This window comes from Arachis duranensis, chromosome 5 (genome assembly GCF_000817695.3).
Source record: "Arachis duranensis cultivar V14167 chromosome 5, aradu.V14167.gnm2.J7QH, whole genome shotgun sequence".
NCBI lineage: Eukaryota > Viridiplantae > Streptophyta > Magnoliopsida > Fabales > Fabaceae > Arachis > Arachis duranensis.
Genome location: NC_029776.3, coordinates 96,299,847 through 96,321,753, shown reverse-complemented (window position 1 = coordinate 96,321,753; position 21,907 = coordinate 96,299,847). Strand labels below are relative to the sequence as shown.

Sequence of the window (21,907 nt, the reverse complement as noted above, 5' to 3'; positions counted from 1 at the left end):
TTTTTCATGAAAGAACTAAACACATTGAAGTGGACTGCCACATTGTTCGTGAAAAGCATTTGTCTGGTCTCATTCATCTTATGCCAGTTCGTTCCAATGATCAACTTGCTGATTTTCTTACCAAAGCTCTGCCACCAGGTCCTTTTCTTACCAATGTTTCCAAGCTAGGATTGTTAGATTTACACAATTCTAGCTTGCGGGAGGGTGTTACCTAGATTATTTCTTTATCAATAATAGGTTTACCATTGTAATTATTTTTTAGTGAGAGTACATAAAAAAAAAAAGTACATAGTATATAAGGTGTAATAACTCAACAAATATTTTCTAAGGGGAATTTTTCGTTCTCTCCAATAATGAGAAGAACATATCTCTCTCCCTCTCTTAATCCTTTCTGATTCATCAAACCATCAACATCACAGCTTGAACAGCTTAGGGCATGAGATTTTCTTCATTCTAATATGTTACAGTTTGTATGGCAGCCATACGAAGGATCAATCATACTCGACGAATTATATGGACACCTTAAAGTGTGTGACACAGTGGCATCATTGTTGTCATTCGAGTGTGTCGAATGACACCTTACGAATTAAGTGATGCGCCAGTTTAGGTATGCACAACCTGCCCTTAAGACTGCAAAAATCATTAGAGTGGAAGACCATTGCATTACTTTTTGCGAAGCACAACTTCATGAGTGAAGGGTGATACATGCGGGATGGATAGAGGATTGGGGCAACCGTCGCAACACTCGATTGCGAGAACAGCATCCCCTTCCAATTTGAGATTTTAGACCAGCTGCTAATTACCATGATTGATACTTGGGTTTATTCGAAGTATGACTGAGATTGTCAAAGGGAGTTTCTCAACAACCACCTCAGCCACCGCCTTAGCAACAACAATTTCCTTAGTAAGTAGTATCTCAACCATTTCCTTATTACCGTCCACAGCCACCACAACAACTACAGTACAACCACCACAACTATCACAGCTACCACAACCACCACCACCAACATTAAACAAGAGCACAAACTACAGTCCTCTATACTTAGAGTTCTCCCTAATCCCATCGCAAATGCCTTTTGTTGGGGATGATCATATCCAGCAATGGGTTAACACCAGTGTGGGTAGTTTTTCGGATTGGACCATATTTGAGCCACAATAGGGGTTGTCTCAACTACATCGGGTGTCTGTCGATGTGGCCTCTCATCGAGGGAGACTACTTCTGACCACACTTCAAGTTATATGTCGGTTGATTCCCGAGAGAATGGTAGCATCGCTTCTCATATTTTATTCGATACAGCTTGTGTTGATCTACTACTAACTAGGCCGAACAATCCTGACTTGAATGTGGTACAACAAGAGATTGTGATGAGTACAATCCTGGTGCATTTACTTTGGGAGAGGCAGTTAGGTCGGGTATGCCCAAGAGAGGGGCAGGTGGGTTGAGTATGACTAATGTTAGTGTTTCAGGTCGGGGTCATATGTATAACCTACGGATGGAGAGAAATCCATCAGATAAGTTTACTCCATTGGGGTTTGACAAGGGGTTAATGAGCAAGGGGATGAAGTGGATCCTCGGAAAAAAGTAAGCGGGTGTTCATAAAAAAGTTGTGTAAGTTTATTATATCATATTTTTGTGGAAGTTTATTTGTATTTTTAAGTTAATTTTGTAAGTTTATTGTATCATATTTTAATTTTCTTTTGTATAAGTTTATTGTATTAGATTTTTATTAATAATAGAAGTACTTTGCTCATTAAAAGTTGTGTTTTGTCATATTTAGTTGTATTCAGTTGTAAAATAAACAGAAACTTTCAACTATACTAATTCAAAAAGTTAATAGATAAATTCAAATACATTAATTTATAAAATTAACTTTAAAATACAAATACAATGACCAACAAAGACCTATGAACCACCACTGCTACCAACTCCACTCGGTCCAACATGCTGAAGACATCGACTACGGCTATGACCCTGTCTACCGCAGAGATGGCATTTCCGAGGACCTTTGGGATGACCTTTCGACGTTCGCCTCAAGGTAGGATTAGCGACCAACGTCGGTCCCGAATAAGCAGGCCATGTTTCAGGATCGCCTACTGGGACAAACTCCACTCCGTAGACCTTGCGAATCTCTGACATCTTGTATACATCATTAACATACACCTGCCAATTGAGTCGCTAGTTAACACAACAAGTAATAACGTGGCAACAAGGTAGTCGTTCCACCTGAAAATGCCCACAATCACACACCCGTTGCGTAAGATCAACAACTAATACTTTTCCACTAGGCATTTCGCGCACCGTGAACACCTCATTTCTTCCATCAAACCGATGCACAACTAAATTTTTTGCACGTTGCATATTTTCTTCTATACGTTGAGTGGCAAATTCAGAGTAGGTAAATCCAGCATGCTTGCGCTCGTGAGTCTCAGCACTCTTTTGCATAAAGAGCTGGTCTAACCGATAATATGTTGCTCGGACAAGGGCCAACACAGGAACATTTCGGACACCCTCCAACAATGAATTTAGACACTCGACTAGGTTTGTCGTCATGTGACCCCATCGATGTCCCTCGTCAAATGCCAATACCCACTGGTGAAGTTCGAGATTGTCACACCATCGGGCATATCTCTCACCTCGCTCTTGCAACTTCTTGTAGTTGATGTTGTATTCGTCCACTGTTCTTGAATAGCCTGCAAATCACACCGTACATAGTCATATTAGGCACTACCAACCATCATAAGTAGAAATAACAATAGCGTCAAATACCTATATTGACAACAAGCTTCTGCAAGTATGGGTCCTTGAATGCCCTTAAAAAGTTACAACTAATGTGTCTAATGCAAAACATCCACCATACTCTTGGAGGTTTCCAATCACCGTTGCTACGATTTATTGCTGTCCGTATTGACTCATGTCGATCAGAGATTATCCCTACACCGTCTCTCCTAACAACACGCCTTCTTAAATTACTGAGAAAAAAGTACCACGTATCAGCAATCAACTCCTCCACAATGGCAAAAGCAATCGGCACAATGTTTTGGTTCCCATCTTGTGCAACTGCAACCAAAAAGACACATTTATATTTGCCGTAAAGGTGTGTGCCATCAACCTGAAATAAAGGCTTGCAATGCCGGAACGCTTTATAGCATGGATTGAAACTCCAGAATACCTGCTGAAGTATCCTGACACCGTCCGCCTCTTTACCCCCGTTACACAAGGGTCGTGTTTCTATTTTGAAAGTTGAGTCAGGCATCTTCTGAACCATTGTTAAGAACCACCACGGCAAAGCTTCATAAGATAATTTCCAACCACCAAAAACTCTGGTTATCGACTTCTGCTTTGCCAACCAAGCCTTTCGGTAACTGATGGTATAGTTGAACCTTAACTGGACTTCCGCAGTTATAGATTTCACCTTTATGGATGGGTCGGTTTCAACCAATGGCCTTATAGCCTCAGCAACCATGTCTGAGTCTAACTTGGAATGATCTTGTGAAACCGTTCCTATGGTGCACGTGTGCCTCCCGTTATATCTCTGTATCTCCCAACAACCTTTCTTCCGTATCAAGCTGGTTCGGATAAGCCAATCGCACCCATGGCTATACATCTTGCATTTTGCATAAAATGTTTGTGGCTCAGACTTATAAACAGTGTAATCGACTCCTCTAGAAATAGTGTAGCTTCTAATTGCCTCGACTATCGACTTTCTAGAACTGTACTCCATTCCAATCCTAAATTCTCCTTCCTCGAGATCAACAACACCTATAGAAAAAATAAATTGTCACTCATTGATCTATCCAAAATATAAATTAAGGAAAATGTATTACTCCTTCATCACATACCTATGTTTGTATATTCAGAAAATTTCGGTACATGTATGATGTCAAGATCCAAATTACGCATAAAAGGTGAAACGTCCATCGGTTGACTGACTGCAGGTGAAACCACTACATTTTTTATTATTGCCTCACCTCTCACATCACCATTCTCATCCTTCTCATCAGCTTCGTAGGTAGCTTCAAAATCCTCTTTGCTATCACTTTTCATTCCTTCATATACTTCGCCTCTATCATCTTTCATATCTGAATCATTTTAAATCTCATCTGCATCTATATTTTCAAACTCAATATACAACTCAATCTTTGTCTGTTGCACCTGAGTCTATCAATGAATATGGAACATACGCTGCATATTTGCATCATCAATGATCGGCATGATATCAAACTGTATTAGGCTACCAAATATGATAACGAGATTCCGATATAGAATATTGCTCACTCTCTTTAAGATATCACTCTCTATATTTTGACAGAGGCTGTATTGTAACTCTGCAAACGTCATGTTGCATGGAACCACAAGCGAAAACGAATTTTCACACTCAAAACTCACCCCCTCTTGAGTATTTCGTATAATTTTACCGTTGTGATACATTACCATTTTTGCAGTACCCTCCATCACACCACCAACACACAAACAACTTTCTTCTTCGCAATTAAGTAAAATGGAAATGAGCGTCGCCTTATATAGACAGAGCACCCAACATGCCCCTGCGTGTTGCTGTAGATGTTGCCACGTGACTAACACGTGTCTCGCGTGCTAACCAAACACGTCCCCTATGTGTTCATCCTGCTCTACCTGTAACATCTATCCATCTGAAATTATGTCAAATAATTCTATTTCTAGCAAAAATACCAACATTTTTTTCATATAGAAAAAAATTAACCCCTAAAAAATTGTTTTGTATTAAAAGAAATTAAAAATTATATCAATTTAAAATAAAAATTAAAAATAAAAATTAAAAAAAAATGGCTACAGAGTTGTCATCTCAACTCAACCCAAGAAGAAGATAGAGCAAGTGACAGGCAAATTTAAAAGAAAGAAAATCCAGTTCCACTTTTTTTGTCTTTTGCTCATACACTCACACACACTAAAGGTTTCATTACTACCCAGCCATAGTTGGAATTCGAACCTGGAATGTGGCTTCCATGATGCCAACATATTGACCATTGGTGCAATGCCTTTGCCACCCAGTTCCACTCTTCTGATCTGTGTTTTCTCCCGGATCAAGTGATTTTTCCCGATTTGCATACAGATCCGTGCCAGTTATCCCGATTCTGCTCTAAAATCGGTGGGTATTAAACAAAGTTATATATTAAACAAAGTTGGATTAATTTGTTTCAGAATAAATACTTTTTTATTTTATTTCAAAAAAATTTTCTACCAGTGGCCCTCCTAAGAATGAGATACTATACCTTGACAAAATCTCACAATCAAATCTCAGACTATGTATTTTGTACAATCTCACAATTGTAGTACTCTTCGTGATCTAACCCTACTTTCTATTTTTCGTTCGAGCATCCATTGTTTTTATTTTTTTTTTCATGCTTTTATGGATAACTCAACTCAAAAATAAATAATACATTGTTCACCAAAAAAGAAAGAATACGGGTAGTGCTAGGGAGCCAATGGTTTATGTGTACAATACGTACAATGGACTATTGAGTTATAAAATAAACATCACTTATACTATCCAGAATAAACATCACTTATACTTTCACACCTAGAATTCTAATACTATATCATAATATCACTCATCCCAAAAATTTCAGCTGATGAGAAACAGTAACATTAATGATTATATCCCTAATACTTCTTAAATCTCTATTGTACACATTGTACAAACATTTTATTGGCTCCCTATACTTTTTCTTTAAATAAATAAAGACTGAAAAGAAACAAAATAAATAAATAAAGAAGACAGTGCTGTTTGAACCAACCGTGATGATATATACTCAGCCGTCACCGAAGAAATTCCTCATCGTATTCGCCGCTGCTTCTTTCTCTCTTCGCGCTCTCTCTCTCACAATTACAGATCTAGATCTATGAACTATGAAGAAGTTCTCCTCCCAGCTAGTGCATTCTATAATATATAAAATTTCTATCAAAACCCTAAAAGCCCCCGCACCTGCAAAACACAAACTGCGAGAAACCTAAAGCGACCGTACCTGCAACTGTTGCGAAAATGATAACGTCCGCGTCAGCCATTCACCAATCTGATTCATTTTTTGGGCATTTACTAGTTACAATAATTGTCTTATTGAAAATTTTCAGACTACAATCTTGTCCTTTATTATTTACACAATTACGCGTTTGTATATGGTAACGAATAACGATATTCGCACTATATTTCAATTTTAAATTTTAAACTGCAGAATCAGCACGACTTAGACGTTTCTTCCTGTATCTCCATGCAACTTGAATACGAATTGCAGCTAAGGATCTCCAATAAGGTGATTCATACCTACAATAGCAACACAGTTACCGAATGAATCATGGATTTGAATTCGTAGATTGAAGCTTGATACAAATTTAATGGAGAAAAGAGATGTGACCTTAAGGCTCCTTGAACACGCGGACTCCGCAAGAATCTTGTGAAAAGGATTGTGACTTCTTCAAGATCTGCGGCGCGGAGCGAAAATGACTCTACATTTGTTAAGCATCTCACTGTTCTGTTGCTAAGCAACCTTTGTCCAGGAAGCCTTACTTTTCTACCATCTGCATGGAAAATCATATTGATACGACATTCATAAGTCAAAGTGCCTAGATGAAATTTGAGCTTCTTTGGATGGCTGTTAAAAAGAATGTTAATGAATTTTTAGTAGATTTGATCAATTTTTACTACTAAAGATAAAAATATTTAAAAAATAAAAAATTTGAAAACTACAATTTACATCAAATTTAAAAAGATTCTTTTACTAAAAAAATAATATTTTTATATTATTGTATTCAAACATAATTCATAGATTAAAAAAAAATATTTTTTCATGATATATTTACTCTTACTTTTTCAAAAGATAATTTTAAATTATCAATTAAAAAAAATTCTTATCTTAGAAACAAACCCTTTGTATTCATATACATTAATCCATGAATTTACTAGAAAAGTTGTTGATTATTGCAATTCCTAATGAAATCTACTCTTTAATATACCTGTACTGACAGAAGAATGTTCTAAATACCATGTTAGAAGTTCTTCGCCACAGGCATCCCCTTCGGATAACGGAAGTCTTATTCCATCTTCTCCGACACTCTCGAGCTTTCCTCGCACCACGAATACCATCTTATCTACCAGACAACCCATACTCAATATAATACTTCCTTTTATGTATGTCCTTTGTCTTAATCTCTCACAAATGGCATCTAGGATAGGTTCATCCATCAAAGCAAAAATTCGAACCTGCAAATGTTGGGCACAAATTCCATTAAGAATGAAAGCAAAGTCTTCATCAAAGGCCACTTTTAGTATGCTTTGACAATAATTTGGCTGTTTATACATACAACTCGTGTTTAAACTTGTATTCAATTCTATCATGATAACTTGTTATAAGCATGATACCAGTGCATACTTTCTTAATAAATTTGAAGAGATGACGCCTTATGTCTCTCTGTAGATCTTCTGGTAAATTTTCCATAAGCATTTCTTCGTTCACTCCCCTTGTTGCAGCCCAAGAATAACGTTCAGCCTGTCGTACTCTCCTACAATGTAGATGTATTATCTGAGTTATACATTATGTGAGTAAAAAGTTTCATGCAACACCAAACCTAAACAAAAATGACAAATAGAGGACATTCTATTTTCTTAATATTGACTTATTGAGTAAGTTCAGGTCTATCACTAACTTCTCTTATGTGTATATTTCTATATCAACCATTTTTAGCGCTAATAACTTAATTCAAAACGATGCCAAATAACACGATCTCAACAATTATTTCACATCCATTGCAGGATTATGTGCACTTTTAAGGTACATAGTGATAAAACATATTCATACTTATTTCTTTTGGTGACTATAAATCAGATTTACTATTTGCACATACAGGAACATAAACATATTTGCAGGCAGCTAGAAGTAGATGCAAGGAGAAACTTCAAGTTATAATTTGCATCCCTTTAAAATCTGAAATAAGTCATCATGTCACTTGTCATTAAATGTGCATGTAAACTACAGAAAATGAGGAATTTATACCTTCTTAGATTTTCTGGTAAGCGTCGATGGCTCATCCATTGCTCCACGTCACGTCCCCTGAGTTGCATTTCTAGCCTCCTAAAAAATTGATGGAAGAAAAAGATTTCAACCATATTGCAAAAGATAATATATTAGAATAAGGCTGTCAAAGTTTAATTACAACCAACTTTCAGCATTAGGTAAGTTCTACCTCCGCCCAAGAGCTTGAAGAAAATTCTGTATGTTACCAATGAGAATAGCAAAAAGCAAGAGTCCAGATCCTATAATGGCCATAGTGAAAAGGACTTCCCACACAAAAGTGCTAGGGACTAGATTACCAGCCAAAGTACTGATTTGCTGCACAAATATCATCAAGGGTATAATTGTTACTCTTACATATATCAAAATCATTTATGTATCTTCCCTTGGCAAGTAGTCTAAAAGTTATGTTAGATTAACATAATATTAATTAGAGTTTAGTTTTGATATATTATACATCTATACTTCAATTTATATTGTTCAGGCAGTCAATGGATTATACATTCCTTTTGTGAAATTAACTAAAATCATTTTCACAACTAGCTACTGAATGTGTGCGTGTGTGAGAGAGAGAGAGAGAGGGGGGGGGGGGGGGGGGGGGGGGGGGGGGGGGGGGGGGGGGGGGGGGTACAACATTTTGATATATCCCATAAGCAAAACCACCATCAGATGGGGGATTCAAGCAAGCAACAGCATCAGTATTGTTGTTCCACTGATTTGATGTTTGGTCAGGCTGAAAGACTCCATCATGACCATGCCCACAATCAATGAATGTCATGCATCCGGGGATCTTAGAATTGTGGCAGGCATCTCGCAAACATTGGTTAACCCTCTTGAAGAAAGAAAACGGTAGAAAAGGAAAAAGTTAGCAAATAAAACATCAATTATACTTCAATTCTAGTTTAGCCATCTATTAAATTATTGAAGGAAACATAATAACTGTGATAGTCTGAATTTCACTACCAGTATTGCAGTGCTAATTAGTAATTAGAAGGATCAGATTTATGAGGACATGATACTTACATAACCCAAAACAAATAATCAGAATTATTTAATACAATTGTTCAATAGGATATGATGTGAAGGACTTATCCATCAAGGCATCAAGAATCAACAAGTATAAAGCATTATTGGGATAAGCAAATTCAGGTGAAAATTCTAGTTCTTGAGCCTAAATCTCATTCCATATGATAATATAACTGGCATTGTGACATTAAAGTGTGTCTTCAAGTTGATCATACATTACTTTTATGCTTTTTTTTTTTTCCTCTTTCGCTCTTATCATAGTTCTTTCACTCTTATCATAGTTTGAGGTTAGGCATTCAGTTGGTAGCTTCTAATACTGAAACCTATAATAACAAGAGCTTGCCACATCTTGAACAGAGGGCGACAAATCACAGCGTATCATATTTTTTTATATATTTAAAGAAAAACAAGCTTCGAATGCTGTTTTCACTCACCTGTAGACCAAAGAGGTACCAGCAAGAGCCAACAACATGTCCAGATAGCATAAAAATTAGAAGGTTTATTATAAAATTTGCCCAGGCTGACTCAAATATAAATCCTGATGGAGACTGGCCAATTAGCATAGGCAGAAATCTAAACAATCTGGGGATGTACTGCACAAGGATCGCTGCACGCAGAAGATTCTTAGCATAATTTGCTCCCCCAAGGGATTTTGGCAGGACAAACAATATCATTATCTGCAAATATTTCACTATATATGTCATGGAAAGGAGTATGGTTACAAAATGACTAAATTTCAAATAAGTTGAAATACAAAATTCCAATAAAGTCAAACTAATCAATGACAATCTCAATATAATGGAAGCACCAACGAACTTTGTGTTTTCCTTTTTTTATCAAAGATGTATGGCAACTAAAATCCTAACTGTGCAAGAACATACATTATATATTAGAAAAATATACATTTTTGGATCTCATTGCCTTCATAAAAAATAAAAAATAGAGTCTGAAAGTATTCATGGTGAAAGGGAGATGGGAAGACATCTACCTGAGGAAGAGGAAATACAACAAATAAGTCAAGAAAAAAATAACCCCGAAGGTAATGAAGTGCGATTTTCTTCGGATGGTCCTCTAAATCTCCAGTACCAACCACCCTTGACTCAGGAGAAACATAAGCCAATTTGAACTGCAAAGTGGCAATTTGGTTGCATATGTAAGCCTTTAATAACAGAAAGTTGGACACTAGACGAGAAAACTTAACATCCATGCTTAGAATTCATAACATAATGCATAGTTATTTTTCTTCTCTATTCCCCTTGGCTTTAACCTCAAAAATAGCAAAGCAAAGAAATTGGCACAGAATGCAGCTCTACTTAGAAGTAACAAGGTTATAGTCCAGATTATTATCATCTGTTTTGGTTAACCATTTCATTTGTAATTTCTTCCCGTCTAATCTATAAAAGGTAGTTGACACTGTATGTCATATTAACTTCAGTAAATAACAAATATCCTTTAACAACGGGGAAAAAAGATAAAAACATTAATACTCTGAAGTCTAAGGTTTGTGGATTGAAACAGAAAAAACATCTATGATTCAAAGATATATGGAACAATTTCAGATGAATTGAGGCTAAGATTGTGTTGAGTGACTCAACAAGATATCAGAAAATCCTCCACTTGTATTATCAATGCAGTAATGTTCCACAAGTATATATTGATTCGCATAAATTAGAAGGAGTGCAAAGGAACCTTTTTAAAATGGTAGTTATAGAGAACATACCTGGAGAAGAATGTTAAAGAAATATACCAAATCATTCAAGCTTCGAACAATAACAAGTGTTGTTGTCATTGACCAGTCGACAACAATACAATTATGATCCTACAACCAGTGAAAAGAAAAAAGGTGCAGAGTAACCTTAGGCATAGTATCAAGGAAAAATAAGAGACTGCATGTTGCAAGATGTTGCAATTAAGTATTATCAGAAACAATCATACCTCTCGTGCATAAAATACAAAGAAAAATAATGGATCCACAAAAATAGCAACCAAGCAAAAAATGGCCAAAATCTTGTTCCATTGTTGTATGACTTTAGTGTGAGGATTTATAACTCCAGGAATGTACGAACAACAAAGGGAATAAAACTTTGTTGCAAATCCCTTGGCGTCCCCATAGAGAGCATTGTGGAACTGCAGGCATTCAGAATATGAACAAAAGTAGCTTACATTATGCAAAAGTTATAGACCGATAATACATGATAAATATCTACAATAAAATGAAGGTAAAGAATAATGATACGGTTCAGCTTCGAATAGTCTTAGAAAAAATTCTATTGACTATTGATAAACAATGAGACAGTTTGAAGTACCCATGTGACAATAACCCAAAGTGAACAGTGATAGCAACAACAAAACTAATTTCAGCAGTCAAGAGAACAAGATGCATTGGTGCAGCTTGAGTAACTAAAAGGGTTTTGGTCAAGATACATTTGGTTCCTTTTGGTTAATACCGTTTTCCTGTTATTATGAATGCATATCTAGGTAAATACCAATCGAAAGTGCTTTTCACGGAAATACCAGTCATCATCTTGATGTATAACACAAAATAAATACTAAATTATATTACGATGATACAGATTACAAGATAGATACTAAAGTATATCTATTGAAGCAACTGACAATAGAAACAATGTAAAAGGTAAAAAAAAAGATATGAATAATTATGAAAATTATATAGGCTACTTGAGAATCACATAAGTCAATTCATCAAACATCTAGAAGGCTATACTTGCATCTAGAATCAAGATCTATACCATGAAAAGCTATGTACCATTAAATTTTCGACTATGATGCTACCTTGGGATCAAATATTGTCGAAGATTTTGAAACTTTATGTTGAGAAGGCTTGAAGTATGTTGGGCAAGAAGTGCAATAAGGATCATCACACATTCCAAGTTGTCCAGACCTCATTAAGTGTTCATTTTCCTTATCATGGTTATTATGCCAGTTATTCGAACCGGTGCCATGGAAAGCATCAAATTTTTCTGTCTTTCTTTCATCTTCTTTTCTTCCTGTACCAACCATCCTCTGCTGTAAATGACTGACAGTTCCGGTAGCATATAGTGGACCGCTCATTTGTGGAAAGGGGGTTTTTCTCTCACTCTTCAGTGGACCAGTGTGTCCAACAAGACTAGTTTCGCTATCATATGACTCCAGGGTGCTCATAGGAATTGCAATTGAACTTTGTGTCCTGGATAAGAATCTCTGCAATTTGGAATTCAGGGTCTCATCATATTGTTCTTCATCCTTTGATTCCTTTCTCAACAGCATTGGCAGCTCATCATTTTTAAGACTAGCCATGGTTCCTTTCCAGTTCTGTAATTTCTTCCCAAATTAACCTGCCACTGAATACATAACCTGTATCATATAAGTTATCTTAATTTTGGAAACCTGAAGAAGGAGAATATGAATAATAAAACTATAAGAAACTAGTGACTGTGTCATAAGGCTTTATTAGTCCAAACACAGAAAATAGCGGAGACAAAAACGGAGATAAAAGTGTGTTTGGTAGTAATTTCAAATTTGGAGATGAGACCGTTTAAAAATTAGTTTTTTTTTTTAAATCCTTACACATAATATAAACCCAAATAGGATGTAGTTAACATGTGTTCAAAATTACTATTAATAGAAGTTTCTTAACATTTTGCTTTAATAAATAAATAACAAATACATTAAAAATTTAAATTCTACATAACCTTAACATGTGGCCATAGCAGCTGAATCCTATAAAATATTATAAGAAAATCTGTCTGTCCCCAATTTCGCATAGCTTATAATTACTACCTAAAGATACGATTTTCTCCATAGTTGCATGTATTAGTCATATACTCATATTATTAATCTTTACCAAAACTCAAATTGGCTGCAAATTTTCTTTTCAAAGATGAAGAACTATCACATTTTTATAACTATAAAACAGAAACATTGAGAATAAGAAGTTATTCCAAGGAGTGCTTGTTTTGAAATTAAAAAGAGTAAATCTATGATGGGTTTGAATACTTGAATGCATCCTTGTAGGTTTGGATTCCCCTCTTCATCATTAAAATGGATCACGAATTAAGAAAGAAGTAATGAACTCCCTCATAACAAATCCTATGAGCTTTGAGAGAAACAAAGCAAAAACAAACCCTAATCATATATCTAATTGCAATGAATACATACATAATCCAATTTCTAGTTTCTGAAACAAACACAACCCGTCTACATGGAAGGAGGCTTATATCCTAAATGGGTAACAGCAACCAAATAATAATAATAATAATAATACCAACCAAAAAGACAATGTAAACCTAGAAAGAGTAGTACTAAGACCTGTTAGGAAGAGGATTTTTGAATCAGGCAGCACGAAATTAAGTGATGAAAAAGTTCATTTTTAAGAGCTTGTTGATAACTGTAGAAGAGGTTCTCCTCTGAGAGAGTTGCTTGGAAGACAAAGAGGAATTGAAGTCTGAACTGAACACATTTATGACTTCAAAGAATACCATCAAAAATTAGAGCTGTAAAGCTTACAAAAGACTTCAAAGAATATTGAGAAATATATAAATATAACAAGTAATATTTGAAAAGTCAGTCTTATGAAAGTTTATGACATGTGAATATATGTGATGATCGATTAAGACAAAAAAGATAAATAAATCTTTCTATACTAGTAAACTTGGAAGAGTTAGTGCTTACATGGCATTTTCTCAAAATTTTGATTTTTCTAAAAAATAAAATACTTTTAAATTCTGATTCTTTGTTGGTAAAAGGGGTAGGTATTTATCATTATTGCTGCTTCCAAATTCCAATCCACCTTTTCCTTTCTTTGTTTTTTTTTGGGCAAAATTGCAGATTAAAAATAAAAAGCAAGAATGAATCACATGCTTCTATTCCACTGTTTGATTTGAGAGCTATAACTCTATCTATTACCTTGAAACTAATTCTTCACCTAATATATAAGGGGTTCAGTAAGTTAAAGAATTCAATGTATATTCTTAGTCAATGAGAACCTGTATTCAATGTATTTATTTTTGGGCCACTTTTCAAAATTTTTTTGTGGGTATCCAACACTTGTTATAAGCCCAATAGAAGGTTCAGGATAACATTTAGCTTAAATTGATTATTTATATACAAAATATGTTACTTAGGGCAAGCAATTGGCGTGGCTGTTGGATATGGAGACTCATGGCAACATAGTGACAGCCGTCATCTTCTTACTTTCATCAATTCAAAGTAAGATTTTGTTTTTCTTACTATTTAATTGTTTGTATCCATGTTTTTGTAATGAACCATAATACATGTATTCGATTATTTGTTTATTTATATCTTCTTCTTACTATTAAATTGTTTATGTATAATTATACTGAACTTGTCCCATTTTAGGGTTTATGTTCATTCATTTAATTGAATTCTGATGAATAGTGATGTTTCTGAATCTCGAGCTGATTTCATAGTTTAGGTAGGAGATTGTGATGTGTGGTATGCATTTTTACTTTTTTTTTCTTCTTGATGTCAGTTGGAATGCTGTTCATGTCATGTTAGTTGGTATATAATATTACAATATATTCTTCTTTTAGATAGATTATGACATTCTCTTTCTTTGTTCTTTTCATCTTTTTACTTTTCTTTCTTCCTATAGAGCTAAACTAAAAACTAGAGCTACTAATAAAAGGTAAGGTTGAGAACAGTAGTGAAGGTGATAGTTGATTTGATGTTTGAGAGAAGGGGTGGAGTGGTTGATGTTATCATCCCTGGATATGAGGAAGATTTCAAATGGTAAGCAATGCTGATTTCCCTCCACTATCGCAAAATTTTTGAATTCAAATGTTGAGTTGTTGTTTAGTTTTTGCCTATAAAAGGCTATTGCCTCTCTTTGATATTGTGCACATCATTCTCTAACCCCCATCTCTTCTCTGACTTTCTGCTCTCTTTTCTATTGTTTGTTCTTTGTTGAGTTTGTTCTGCCTTTCGTAAGTGTGATATTGAGATTTGATTGTTTGCAATGAGTCCTCCTTTTGATCCTATCAGTAAGATCATTCCTCCACGTGAGGCCTGGAGGATCAAAGTCAGGGTACTAAGGGCTTGGACTGTACCTAGCTTTGGTAATGCAGATGTTCCAAATTCAATGGAACTTATTCTGGTTGATGAAAATGTGAGCGGTTGATCTTTTCTTTTTATTTGTTGTGTTCATATACTCAGTTTTTTCTTATTAATTTTTCCAATATTTTTTTGTTGTGCTTTTGTTTTCGTTTTTGATGAGTTGTATGTTTTTGTTCTTTTGGATGTTCATAGTCTACCAAAATCCAGGCCACTATAAGGAAGCAACTAATACACAAGTTTAAAGATCATCTTCTTGAAGGCAGTTGTTATAAGATGAGTTATTTTGTTGTTGTTTCAAACCAAGGCTCTTATAGAGCTACAAAGCATGAGTTCAAACTCATTTTTCTATTTCGTACAACAGTGACAACAATTCCTGATGATATAATACCCAAGTCTTGTTTTTCTATATATCCCTTTGAAGACATATTGCAAATGAGTCAGGATCATGACTATTTAGTTGGTGAGTCTTGGCCTCGTGTCTTTCAGTTACTTCTTCAGTTTCTTTTCTTCTGAAAATTCTTTCTTACATCTTTTTTACTCCTATTAACATATCAATGTAGATGTAATTGGTCTTTTGACATTGGTTGGGGAAGAGAAAAACTATGACAGGGATGGTAAAACGGTTAAGATGGTTGTTGTCGAACTTTCTTCACAAAAGTAAGTTGCTCTCATCCTTTGTTTTTGTTTCTATATTTATTTGTATTGGATTCCATTCTGAAAAAAGCTTCTACTGAGTTTTCCTTTTTTTCATGTGTAGGATGATGCTGCGATGCGCATTATTTGGAGAGTACGTGGACCAGTTAAATGATTTTCTTGCTTCTGGTTATGTTGAGCAACCGGTTGTCATTGTTCAACTTGCTAAGATTAAACTTTTTCGAGGTGTTATAACTGAATGTTATCTTATTATGTGTACGGTTATGTTATCCTGATCTTTAGATCTGTTGACATTCTTTTATTACCCATAGGTCAACCTGGTCTCCAGAATGTTATGAAAGCAACAAAAATTTACTTTAATCCTGATTTGTCAGAAGTTATTGATTTTCGAAAAAGGTTTGTGTTATCCCTCCCAAATTATCTCTATGTTGCGGTCCTTTCTTTGTTTTTATTTTATTCTGTTGATGTGAAACTAAATAGTATTTATTAAATCTTAGCATGGTCGAACAAGGAATTAATGGCACTCAACCTTTATTCATTGCGAATGAGGGAAAATCCCTTTCATTGGAGGATGACTTCATGCGCCTAACTAGGCGATCCACAATAGATCAATTACATGATAACAAAGAGGTTTATAAATTTTTTATTTTTTCATTCTGCCCTCTTATGTTTGAATATACTTGAAGGTGGTTTTAACTAATTTTTTTTCCTCGATTAGATTATTTTTTTCCTTCACGTGGTGTTCTGTTGTGCATGGTATGCAGGATGGGAGTTTTGTTATTATGGGTACTATCACTGATATTGTTGAAGAGGGCTGTTGGTGGTATTCCACTTGTGTGTGTGGAAAGGCAGTTTATCCTGAGTCTGGGGTCTATTTCTGTGATGTTTGCATGCATCATGTGACAAATGTGATTCCAAGGTTTCTATTTTCATAATTTGTAGCTTTTTAAATTATTACTTCTTGCTCTTTTTGTTTACTTAAATTCTAACAAGGTTTTTTATTAATTTTTCTATTTTATCGTAATATTGTTATAGGTCCAGACTTAAAGTAGCAGTTTCTGATCATACTGGACAGGGCATATTCATTTTGTTTGATCGTGAAACAGCTTATTTGCTTAAAAAAGCATGTGCTGACCTTTTTAATGAAGTCCAAAAGGAGCCAACTGTACGTATAACTTTTTACGTCCATCTAAATGTTGAGCTATAAATAGTTATCATTTTTTATGATATTATTCATTATGACGTAGATGGTGACCTCTCTGATTTTATTCTTATAGGTTTTGTGTGGAGATAGCTATCCTATTACATTTAAAACTTTAGAGGGTAAAAAAGTTTTACTAAAAGTAGATACCAAGTCCCTTGGTATAGACAAATACTTTGGAACCTTTCGTGTAAAAAGGATATGTGATGACCCAACAATTATTTCTATGTTTGAGCTTGCTGAGAATGAGAACGAAGTGACACCTGTCAAGGTTATTCTTTTTTATTCTTCTTTGCTTTTTCTTTATTCTTTGATTCTTTTATTTTTTTTTATTACATTGCTCTTGCTTGAGTGTTTCTTCTTTCATTCTTTATCAAAGGATGCACATGTTCCTGGGATTGGTTTGGACATAGGTGAACCCTCTTATACACAGCCTACTTCAAAAGATGTTAAGCTTTCAGTCTTGGATAAGGATGAAAGTGTTCCTGGTCTTGATGACATTTCGATAGATATGGACGCTAATAGGAAATCTGTTGTTCCTCAAGTTTCTGGCGATAATGATGAGAATCAGGTCTTTAGTGATGAAGTTGGCTCATTGCTCAACTCAGGTGTTGAAGAAACTCAGGTCACACAGTCTAAATTTTCTATTGAATCAAATCTCTTATTCAATTTATTATTGCATTCCATTTTCTCTTTTTATTCATTGGTTGTGTTGTTTTCTATTTTTTTATCTGTCTAGGACTTCCTATCTCATCTTCTGGATAATTCGGACAACACTGATGTTTCTTTTATTTGCAATGATGTTGTGCGTTCCAAAGTAAAGAGAAACCTTGAATCAGATTTTCAGAAAGCCTTGGAGGAAACTGTTGGTCCTTCATCAAAGATGATCAAGATTGAAGATAATTTGGATGGATAGTTATTTAGCTGAAGTTAGCAGCTTTATTATGGTTATATGACTTAAATTCCGAATTAGATTTCATATTTCTCATGCTGACTTATATTTGAAGTGTGTCCTTTTTTTTTGAGACATGTCCAACTGTTAGGAGAGTCACACCTTATCCCTTCATGTTTTCGTGTTTTGGTTGGTCTGTTGTAAGTATTGTTATGCTTTTTTGAATTAGGAAGGGTATGTGTTAATTTCAAATGTACTTTGCTAAAGATTGGACATATTGTCATGTATTTAGAAGGACATAGGTTATAGTCAGAGTGTGGAATTATAATGTCACTTTTGTGAATGTAAGCAAGCAAGTGTAGTGAATTTTATAATATTAATGGAAGGAAATAGCTTCATTAGTCTTAATTCTTTTGTATTTTTCGTATGCTGTCTTTTATTCATTTGTGTTGTTCATGATTAGTTGTTGTTATGCTCCATAATTGTCTTTGAACATGTGTTTTAATTCAACATATCATATGGTTACAGTAAATTTCAATGTAATAGTCTCATTTGATTGTATTGTAATTGATCGAATGTTTCATTTCTATTGCAAATTTGCTACTATCCTTTTGTATTTGTGCTTATATACTATTTTTTGTTCCTATTGATTTATATCTCAACCTTTTTGTGTTACGTATATAAGTATACAGAGCAAGCGTGTGTGTGATTCAACAGTCTTCTCGATTACGTATAAAATGATGCGTCATTCTGTCTTTTTGTAGATTGCTGTCTTTTATTTCCTTTAAAATCATGTCTTCCAATGCTGCGGCTTCGAGGTTGAAAAGAATTAACATTTTGAAAAGGAAGAAAGCATTGAAATCTGGGAATATAAAAGGTGTGTTGTCCTTCTTTTTACTAGGTTAGAGTCGGTCATAGTTATTAATATAAGTTGATTGGTTTTACTTTTATTTCCTATTTATTTCTTCTATCCATGGCTGGTTCGTTCTTAGTTGCTAAAAGGAAACTTGGAGATAAAGCTACTGGAATTAATTATGGTAAATATTTATACGTTTATTTCATAGAATGTGTTACTTTTAATGGAATATATGTTGTTTCTAATTCTCCTGTTTATTGGTTAACTTTATTGTTACTTCAATATAGATAAATTATTTAGTTGTCATAACTATATTCAATATTATTCACGGTATTATTATAACAAATGATAAATAATTTTATAGTGTTGATTTGTGTGATTTGATTTCATTTTTGTTTGGTTTGAAATTGTAGAAGAATTACTAGATATTTTAGATCCTTCTATCAGTATTTCACCTGTTGATGATGTTGCTGCTGATCATTCATTATTTGCACAAAGTGAAATGCAAGGTTAGGTTATTCAATTTTTTCATCTTTTTAAGTTATGCTTAGGTTCAACCTTTTTTTAAATTAATTATGGTTAACTTTAAATTATTTTTAATTCATATGTTAACATAAGTTTAGCTAACTTTTCTTCCATTTATTTTTTTAACATCTTTTTCAACAGTGTCAACAAAATTTTTTTTAATATATTTTTTTTAAAAAATCACCTTTAATATATTTCCTAGAAAAATATAAGTAGTTTTTTACAAAGTTATATATTTTTAAAAATTTTAACAATGTAATTTTTTTTAAAGCAGCTTTTTTTGGGTAATCATAACAAGTAGCAAGTATTTTAAATTTTTTATTTTTTTTAAATAACCCAGTCTTATCTCTTAAGTTGTTTAAAAAAAAATCTTTTTTAATATATTTTTAAAAAAAATATGTTTTTTTAGATAATTTTTTTATTAAACCAACTTTTTAAGAAAGAATAATTTTTCTTGCAAACAAAGTTATAATAACAACTTCTAGCTATTCAATTAATAGTTTTACATTTTTAACCTTTTTTAAGTTTTTCTTTTTTCTTAAATAAACCAGTCTTACATAATAAATTGGTTAAAAAAAATTTACTTTAATATATCTTTTGGAAAAATATAAGAAGTTTTGCAACAGATTTTTTTTTTTCTAAAACAACCTTTTTAAGGAGAAAAAATGTTTTCTTAAAAACAAAGTTATAGTAACAATTTCTAACTATTTAATTATATTTTTAAAATTTTAAACGGAATTCTTTTAAAAGCATTTTTTAAGGCATAAAGTGTAATCATAACAAGTAGCAAGTATTTTAGTCTAATATTTTTATTCTTTTTAAAATTTTTCTTTTTTTAAAAGAAAAAATTAAACCAGTCTTACATCATAAATCATTTTAAAAAAATTCTTTTTTAATATATCTTTCAGGAAAATATAAGGAGTTTTCTAGAGAATTTTAATAAGGACTCGAACCTGCAACATCTTATTTGAGTATGGAAAGACTATGCCATTTGAGCTATTACTCATTGGCTCTTAAAAAACAAAGTTATAGTTTGGCTCTTAAAAAACAAAGTTATAGTTACAACTTCTAACTATTTCGAGAATTTCTTTTTTAAATAATTTTTTTAAGAAAGAAAAAGTTTTTCTTGCAAACAAAGTTTAAAAAGCAACTTTTTTAAGCATAAGGGGTAATCATAACAAGCAACAAGTGTTTTAGTCTTATATTTTTAATTACTCTTTTTAATTTTTTTTAATAAACCAGTCTTATATCTAAATTGTTTTAAAAATAATTCTTCTTTAATATATCTTTTAGGAAAATATATGAAGTTTTTTTAGAAAGTTATGTACTCTTAAAAATGGGTAAATATAAATTTTTTTTCAATGGCAGTTTTTTTTAGGTAATTATAACAAGCAACAACTGTTTTAGACTCTTAATTTTTTTTTTAAAAATAAACCAATCTTATATCATAAGTTGTTTAAAACAAATTCTTCTTTAATATATCTTTTAGAAAAATATAAAATTTTTTTAGATAATTTCTTTTCTAAAACAGCTTTTTTAACAAAGAAATATATACTTCTTCTTGCAAATAAAGTTACAATAACAACTTCTAACTATTTAACTATATTTTTAAAAATTATTAAATGTAAATTTTGTTTAAAAGCAGTTTTTTTTAGTATAAAGGGTAATAATAACAAGTAGTAAGTGCTTTAGTATGACATTTTTACTTTTTTTAAGTTTAACTTTTTTTAAATAAACCAATCTTACATCATACATTGGTTCTTTAGATTGTCTTGATATTGGAGATTGTGATTGCACATGTTCCATGTGTGGAGCTTCTTTTTGGTATTTAGAACGACTAAAGAAAGATTCAAGACAAGAGCAACCTGTTTTTACAATTTGCTGTGCTAAAGGTAAAGTTCAATTACCGTTTTTGGAGCGAGCACCTGATTTATTAGTTGAACTAATTAACGGTATTGATGCCAAAAGCCGACATTTCCAAAAGAATATACGTTCATACAACAGTATGTTCGCTTTCACCTCATTTGGGGGTAAAATTCTTAATTCTATCAATGATGGGAGTGGTCCGCCACAGTTTATTGTGACTGGACAAAATTATCACAGAATTGGTAGTTTGCTGCCTAATGCTGGCGAAAAGCCTAAGTTTGCACAACTATATGTTTATGACACGGCACACGAGGTTACTAATCGGCAAAGTATTTTTAGGTATGTGTTAATTTTTATTTAAACTTTGAATTTAAAAAAAATTAAGATGTATGTGTGTTGTTATGATTCTTATGTTCTTTTTATGCCAGTCATACATTTGATATAGATACAGAATTGATTGTTCGATTGCTGCAAATGATTGATGAACATAATGTTATTGCAAAGTCATTTCGAAGAGTTCGAGAATTCCATGAGTATCATCCTTCAGAAGTTTACTCTCTTAAATTATTTTGTCAAAGGAGATCTGATCGGAGAGTCTATAATTTTGGGAAGCAAGGAAGGAAGCATGCAAGTGGAGAGAAGCACTAAAAGCCAAAAGAGCTGATCCAGGCCATGTACGCGTACGCGTACTAGGCGCTCGCGCGCACATTGCGAAACAGGCCAAGGACGCGCACGCGTACCATGCGCGCACGCGCCGATGATGGCACAT

The 21,907-nt window shown here is 33.5% G+C and overlaps 3 protein-coding genes across 3 annotated transcripts; 1 reads left to right on the top strand and 2 right to left on the bottom strand.

Moving 5' to 3' along the window:
- Positions 1–1,903: 1,903 nt before the first annotated feature.
- LOC110281351 (uncharacterized) lies at positions 1,904–4,339 on the bottom strand. The gene is made up of 5 exons (XM_052261839.1): positions 4,183–4,339; positions 3,841–4,080; positions 2,768–3,760; positions 2,249–2,691; positions 1,904–2,161 (listed from the first exon to the last, which is right to left on the bottom strand). Exons 1-5 carry the CDS (start codon positions 4,337–4,339, stop codon positions 1,904–1,906), a joined length of 2,091 nt encoding a protein of 696 aa, XP_052117799.1.
- LOC107490566 (probable cyclic nucleotide-gated ion channel 20, chloroplastic) lies at positions 4,091–13,581 on the bottom strand. Its single transcript, XM_016111334.3, has 15 exons — positions 13,378–13,581; positions 11,863–12,410; positions 11,005–11,196; positions 10,790–10,888; positions 10,058–10,195; positions 9,504–9,746; positions 8,668–8,875; positions 8,216–8,411; positions 8,026–8,103; positions 7,405–7,534; positions 6,989–7,235; positions 6,391–6,553; positions 5,776–6,299; positions 4,968–5,117; positions 4,091–4,650 (listed from the first exon to the last, which is right to left on the bottom strand). Exons 2-13 carry the CDS (start codon positions 12,364–12,366, stop codon positions 6,200–6,202), a joined length of 2,298 nt encoding a protein of 765 aa, XP_015966820.1. The 5' UTR covers positions 12,367–12,410; positions 13,378–13,581; the 3' UTR covers positions 4,091–4,650; positions 4,968–5,117; positions 5,776–6,199.
- A 1,344-nt stretch (positions 13,582–14,925) lies between these two features.
- LOC107490462 (replication protein A 70 kDa DNA-binding subunit C-like) lies at positions 14,926–18,299 on the top strand. Its single transcript, XM_021143273.2, has 11 exons — positions 14,926–15,196; positions 15,337–15,604; positions 15,705–15,801; positions 15,902–16,023; positions 16,110–16,194; positions 16,296–16,428; positions 16,563–16,717; positions 16,834–16,963; positions 17,076–17,270; positions 17,379–17,624; positions 17,739–18,299. Exons 1-11 carry the CDS (start codon positions 15,047–15,049, stop codon positions 17,913–17,915), a joined length of 1,758 nt encoding a protein of 585 aa, XP_020998932.2. The 5' UTR covers positions 14,926–15,046; the 3' UTR covers positions 17,916–18,299.
- Positions 18,300–21,907: the final 3,608 nt, after the last annotated feature.